The sequence below is a fragment of the Sinocyclocheilus grahami genome, unplaced genomic scaffold (genome assembly GCF_001515645.1).
Source record: "Sinocyclocheilus grahami isolate Dianchi unplaced genomic scaffold, SAMN03320097.WGS_v1.1 scaffold539.1, whole genome shotgun sequence".
Lineage (NCBI taxonomy): Eukaryota > Metazoa > Chordata > Actinopteri > Cypriniformes > Cyprinidae > Sinocyclocheilus > Sinocyclocheilus grahami.
The window spans coordinates 23,706-30,415 of record NW_015505718.1 but is presented as its reverse complement, the minus strand read 5'-3'; the positions used below and the strand labels follow the sequence as shown (position 1 = coordinate 30,415).

Sequence of the window (6,710 nt, the reverse complement as noted above, 5' to 3'; positions counted from 1 at the left end):
TATCCAGGTCTTTCAGCAGGTCAGCCTGATATGCTTGGAGCATCACCATCGTATGCAATGAAGCGACAGCCCGACTTGCTGCTGCTGCGTATGCCCTTGCATTAGCTAGATGTCAAGGAGGGAGTCTTAAAAGAGGCCGTCTCATCCATAGAGAGAAAGCTGGCCAGCGTCTCTCTATAGGGGCATCTTCTCATAACCGCTTTCGCGCATCGCCTCGATGTTGGCATAACTCGTATGCTGGAATTGATGGATGCGTGAGGAAAAGACGGCCTCTTCCATTCCTTCTCAATGTCTGCATGAAAAAAAACAGGAAGAAAGGAAGGCTCACCTGAGCTGGAAGGTTATGGCCAGAAAAATAACGTTCATCGAGATGACCTCGCGACGTCACTTTCTTCACCCGCTTCACGGCAAGTAAAGCCTCGCCGATCCATACATTTCAAAAGCTCATCATAAGCAGAGCAGGAGGATTGGTAAGGCTCAGCATCAGCTTCTTTGCCCTCCTCAGATATTTCCTGCTTTTGCTGGGCCGAACCCAGCAAAGCACTGGCCCCTGGATCAGACAATGTTAATGAAATAACATCATCCTCCAGCGGCTCACTCTCGTCCACAGCCGACGATCGCAAGAGGGAAACCCCTCTTCAAACTCATCGGCCAGATCCACCTGCGATCCCAACGAGCTCATTCTCCTCCGTGCCTCAGCAGTGGCGGGACCTGAATCGCGGGAAGCAGATGGCTGCCCGTCTCTTCCTCGAAAAGAGAGACAAACGAGAGCGGAGCTTTTTCATTGGAAAAACGCTCGCAATGCACGCCGATTGCCCCCTCGGAGACATCGCGTGCGTGCTCTTCGCCCGAACAAATAATGCATAGATCATGTGTGTCATCGGATGTTAAACAACGACAACACGGATGCACACATCCTCTTAAACGCTTTGCTAGTGCTCGCCGTAATGATCTGAAAAGAGATCGCTCTTACCACAGAAATGCACGCTTCAAACTAAACAGTCAATGAAGACGAAGAAGAGGATGATGTGTTCTCTCGGCGCCTATTTAAACTATAGTCGCGCCGGTAGTGACGTCATGGCTGTCGCCAGCCAACTTGTTGTTGGTGTTTTTTCAATGTATGCTTCAGACATGGGTCACGACGAGGCGTTCCCCATAGGAAGGAAGGCCTATCAACCTGGTATGACTGCCTCACGGAGCTCAAAGGAGTGGAATATTTGACTCTCAGATTGAGAGGAAACCTCACATGCTCAAACTACACACATAACTCTGCTCCTGGTAGCAGCATGCTCATAGGCCACCCTCTAAATCGAGGGGAGCACTGTCAAGCGCCATTATATGGGCAGTCCACATGATAGCACAAGATAGGGCTCGGGGAGTGGCATGCTCATAGGAGACCTTCTAAAGTAAGGGGACCAGTGCCAAACTCAACCATGAAGGCAGTCCATCAGGGAGGCCAGAGGGAAGCCTATCAGCCTGGTGTGACTGCAACACAGAGCTTAGGGAGCAGAGTACTCAACTCTCAGATCACGAGGAAAACTCACATGCTCAGTCTGGGAGCGGCATGCTCAGGAGAACTCATATGCTCAATCTAATACCTCAGCAAGGGGAGGGGGATCCCACACAGCAAGGCTTGGAAAGAGCCTGTTGAAAGCATAGCTAGAGGAGGAGAACCAACAGTAATTGGGACTGTCTAGTAGACCACAAAACCCAAGATCACCAGAGTGAAGCAGATGACGTATTCTCCCGGTGCCCTTTTATACTATTTATACTGGTCGTGCCAGTACTGATGTCACAGGCTGTTGCTGTCCAATGTTATTGTTGTGTTTAGTCATGTGCTTCAAACACAGGTCACCTGAAGGTCAAGGCGACCTCTAGAGGATACAGTTCGATTTCCCCCGAAAGGGAATCATGTCTGTTTATTTAAGTGATTTAAGAACTGAAGAGTTGCAAGCTATTTGCTCCAGGAAACTGTCCCAAAAAGAATATAGTGTAAGTGGCTTTAGATGTAACTGCGCAAGTATCTTCTAAAGCCTCGGTCAGACTGTTAGCCCAAATCCGATTTTGTGCATATCTGGATGGAATCTGATTTGAATAACTGACTGTCCACACAGTGTATCACAACTGTTCATATCCGATTTGTGTGTCCAAAAGCGCTCTTTCGTTTTATGGAATGTGTGTTGGTTTCTATGACAATGCCGTTGCGTTGTTATGCCTATGCTAAAAACAACAATAACAGCAATACCGTTTGCAATACAGATGTTGTCTTACGATAGGACAACATGTTGCCGTCACGCTGGATAATATTTAATCTTATGAGGCAGTGGCAGAAACGTGGGAAGCTGGAATGTGCAACTTTATTCTGTGCTGCCGTCTCCGCTGGTTTCAAAACTCAAAGAGGTGCATATACTAGCAGTTTATTGTCTTTTTCCGCTTGACTTGCAGTTCACAACAACATGAGCTTGTTTCTGCAACAAAGTTTATTATGTTTTCTACAAAAACGTCTGACGTGTTTACGTTTTGCATGGTGTGAAAACGTCAAAAAGCTATGTTAAATCCGATCTGACCGATCAGACTGAAACGGATTTCCAGGAATGTGATTTGAATAGGATTCCAAACCACATACGAATGTAGCTTGAAACGGATTGGCAAAAATCGGATTCCCTGTAGATTTGCACAAAAATTGGATTTGGGCCGACAGTATGAATGAGGCTTAAAAGACAAATAATGCAACGCCTAATATTTGTTTTTATCCTAGACCGTGGTTTAAGAGTGAATAAAGTATGCACTCGGTCATCAGATACTGTTTGTGGGCCACTAGAGAGATTCTACTGCATTGAAAAAAAGAAAGACTGCTGTACTTTAGCTGTGCAACATTCAGAATGTAGCCCTGGACAATATATAAAACAAGCAGGTAAATGATAAAAAAAATCCTATTATATAATCATACATGAAACATTGCTTATTGTTATCTGTGCTGCATTAAATGTAATAGAAGAAGGAAGAAATGAATAGACAAGCACAACAGTGGCAGTTTAATTTGCTGACTGTCTCCGCAGGTACTGGCGCCACAGATAATGTATGTGCTGACTGTACAGGTGACACATATTCAAACGGATCTTTCTCATCCTGTTTACAACACACAATGTAAGTGCTCACTTATGCTGTTTATGTGTGCTGTTGGTCATTTTTTAACAAATCTGATCCTGCATATTATTCACAGATGTGAAGCCCTGGGACTTACTGAAACAAATCCAGGAACACATTCATCTGACACCAAATGTGGAAATCCGTCTACAGTTGTAGCAAGAATTACCCCTAGTGTTATAGTTACTTTAATATTAATTCCAGTAATAATTGTTTTCATATTTAAACACATTCGGAAGAAGAAGCAATCAAAAAGTTCAGGTAAGTGTTAATTCAGTTATTTTTTTGTAGTATGATATAGTTGTTTTTTCTATAATGGAATTTTCTATGAAAATTCAACAATCAATTCAGGTTGGGACACTTTGATAATCATTCATATACACTGTATATTGCTACATTTAAAAATTATGATGCTGTAGAGAGGATTTTACACAGATTTATTATTATTATAAATGTTGATTACAGTTGTGCTGCTTAATTTTTGTGATAAAGTAGCATTCAGAGGTTTGGGGTAAGTAAGATTAAAAAGAAAAGACAATAAAAAATATTTATGTTTCAAATCAATGCCATTCATTTACATTTTTCTATACATCAAAGAAACCTGAAATAAATTACATCAGGGTTTCCACAAAAATATTAAGCAGCAAAAACTGTTTTCAACCATGATAATAATAAAAATGTTTAATAATGTTATATTAGAATGATTCATGAAGGGTCTCTGCCAAAAGCACCAAAAGTTGGTTAAATGACCATGGTGTTGGTGTGCTTGACTGGCCAGCAAACTCACTAGACCTGAACCCCATAGAGAATCTTGTGGAGTCCCACAAGGCTCAATTCTTGCACCGCTCTTGTTTAGCCTGAATATGCTCCCACTAAGTCAAATAATGAGAAAGAACCAAATTGGTTAAATGACCATGGTGGTTGTTTTATACACGAGTTTCACAATTTGAGTTGAATTACTGAAATAAATTAACTTTTCCACGACATTCTAATTTATTGATATGCACCTGTATAATATTGTTAAATACATTGAAATATAAAACAGTTCTTTTAAATTGTAATAATATTTTACTGCATTCATGTTTTTACTCTGTTTTTGAGCAAATAAAAGCAGTTTTGGTGAGCATAAAAGATGCATTTCTAAAACATAAAAAAAACATTATTACAAACATTTGCTGGTAGTTTATTGTTAGTTACATTAATATATACTGTTCTCTCTCTTCTGTTCATACAGGGATACAGGTATGTTCAACTTTTTACATGAAACAGAAGTTGAAACAAAGTTTGTTTACTATGTTTTAAAAATGTCTGTTTTTGTTCAAAAGGAAACAGGAAATGGTTTACATGAAAACGAAAGTTTAAAAGGTAAGAATAAAGTATATCATATACACAAAGACATGCAAGATGCAGTAATTCAGCTTATATACATGATGAGAAACTTCAAAAACACAATATTAGATTTGAATTATGTGAATTATATAATATTTGCTCTTCTAGTTGACTGATAAATTAATGCAAAACATTCTTTGTGCTTCTGCAAGCTGAAAAGTAATAATGCTTCACTGTTTTTTCAGTTGTTGGCGGTAGGAAAATAGTTGAACCATTTGAAACAGAAGAACAAGTCCTAACAACATGCGAATGACTACAGTTTCTACACTACTCAGATATTTCACTACATCTACTGAAGGAGTTATCATGATTGAAATGTAGCAGTTTGAGCCACAGTCATTGAAACAAAAGTCAAACAGCATCAAATGATTTTGCCATCTTCTATTAAACAATTACTAATGAAATACTGTGTGTGTCAAGCCTAAAAACAAAAGTAATATTGAATGTAACAACAATAATTACATGAGCCAGCATATTACCACTGCATTATCACTTTCTATAAGACACTTGTTTACAGAAACAGTATTTTACTGCTTTTGCACAATAAAATATTTTTGTAAGGATTACTTAAATGTATGATAACAGCCTTTTTTTGAACAAAGTTAGCAATCACTTAAAATGTGAGCCTATCTGTGTGTTTTCGTTATCTCTATAGTGCTTTAGTTATCACATTTTGTCAGCTTCTCAAAGGCAATAACGGTATTAGTATTGTACATCAGGGGCTGTATTCACAAAACATTTTATCTTACCACTAAAAGTTCTCTTAAATATCAGTAAAAGTTCTTAGGTAAGAGTTTCCTCTTAAAACCTATTCACAAAGCTGCTGAGAGCAACTTTTACTAAGAAATGGAAAGAAATCTTATACTAAGAGGAAGGGCGGGTTTGACCTTATTGCTATGGAAGATGTCAACAAGCCTACTATGCCCACAGTGATTGCAGATGGAGGCCAATCAGTGATTTAGTCATAGAAATATTGGATGAGGTATCATGTTGCCATATTCAAATAAAGGTTTTTTGAATAAAAGTGTTGCCATATTCAAACAAAGTATTTAAAATGTAAATGGTCACTAATTAAACACGTATGTTCAGCTAATTATCAGTCACTTGCATGTCTGTATCTCATGAACAATTAGCGGATATGCAAATAAGGGGAATTTTAATGAACAGACATGGCTGATAGTAAGACATTGTGCAAACTTAAAAGAAAACCAAACTGGACTCAAGAAGGACATAATTAAAGGGAAATAATCATGAAATGTTTCTGAAATGTTTGTTATGATTTTAGGATTGTTTGTGATTTGATCATAGACTTAGGAGTCCTCTTGTTTTAGTTGGTTTACTTTAGGAGTCCTAAAATTAGGATTGATACATCAATTATTTGTTAAGAATTTCTCCTAAATCAGCAGGTTAGTTGCTACTTTTAGCCTAGATGTTTTGTGAAAATGGCCCCAGTTCATTCTGATAAACTGCAAAAAATAGACTATTTGAAATAGACTATTTTAAACTGTATATTACAATGATATTATTGGTTTATATTTGCATAATAAAAAATGCTTGTTGTTGGGTAGTTTTGGTTTTGCACTCAGTAATATTTGTTTGTTGTTAGTGTAACAGCTGTAGTATACAGCATGTTGCAGATAGGTGGAAATGTATGTAGATAGGCGCAAAAGTGCATTTTTTTCACTTTTTTGAAGGAAACGCATGTTCAAAATAACCACTTCAGAAACGGTTGTACCATTTCCTGTCACACTTGTCATCTCAACTCTTTTATAAAAAAACAACTCATTTCCTGATTTGTGACTAGAGCAGTCAGTTGCACAATTCAAGTCTATCCCCCAGTGCTTGATCTCTGCTTATTTCTCTTCTGATTCAGATGAAATTTTCACAGGATAATAAGCAATAAAGGACTCAAATTTTAGCTGGATGCAATGAGTCAAAGACAACAATTTTAATGGATTTGTTCTACTGTTTTAGTTATAGTAGCAATTTGCTTACTCAGTAGTGTAAGGATGGTTTCCCTACGGTGGTTCAGGCTGTAGGATTGCCGAATGACTAAAGAAACGTTATCAGCACGATGGTATAAAACTGTACATTTCTAGTCTATTACCACCCATTGCCACTTATACCAACGACGGAAATAAGTGCAGTTAGAATAGCTACATATGTGGGAGAGC

At 38.4% G+C, this 6,710-nt stretch overlaps 1 protein-coding gene across 3 annotated transcripts in view; it reads left to right on the top strand.

Moving 5' to 3' along the window:
* The window catches only part of LOC107555597 (tumor necrosis factor receptor superfamily member 5-like), a 15,266-nt gene extending 10,158 nt beyond the window's left edge, over positions 1-5,108 (top strand). The window contains exons 1-7 of one of the 3 annotated variants that reach the window (XM_016238450.1): positions 2,128-2,400; positions 2,759-2,914; positions 3,060-3,147; positions 3,224-3,408; positions 4,382-4,389; positions 4,473-4,512; positions 4,722-5,108. In XM_016238450.1, the coding sequence (XP_016093936.1) occupies positions 2,283-2,400; positions 2,759-2,914; positions 3,060-3,147; positions 3,224-3,408; positions 4,382-4,389; positions 4,473-4,512; positions 4,722-4,789 (663 nt within the window). In that variant the 5' untranslated portion in view covers positions 2,128-2,282 and the 3' untranslated portion in view covers positions 4,790-5,108. Of the gene's footprint in view, positions 1-2,127; positions 2,401-2,758; positions 2,915-3,059; positions 3,148-3,223; positions 3,409-4,381; positions 4,390-4,472; positions 4,513-4,721 lie in introns of those variants that run through there. The other 2 variants (XM_016238452.1, XM_016238451.1) reach the window with 2 other exon arrangements.
* The last annotated feature ends 1,602 nt before the right edge of the window (positions 5,109-6,710 follow it).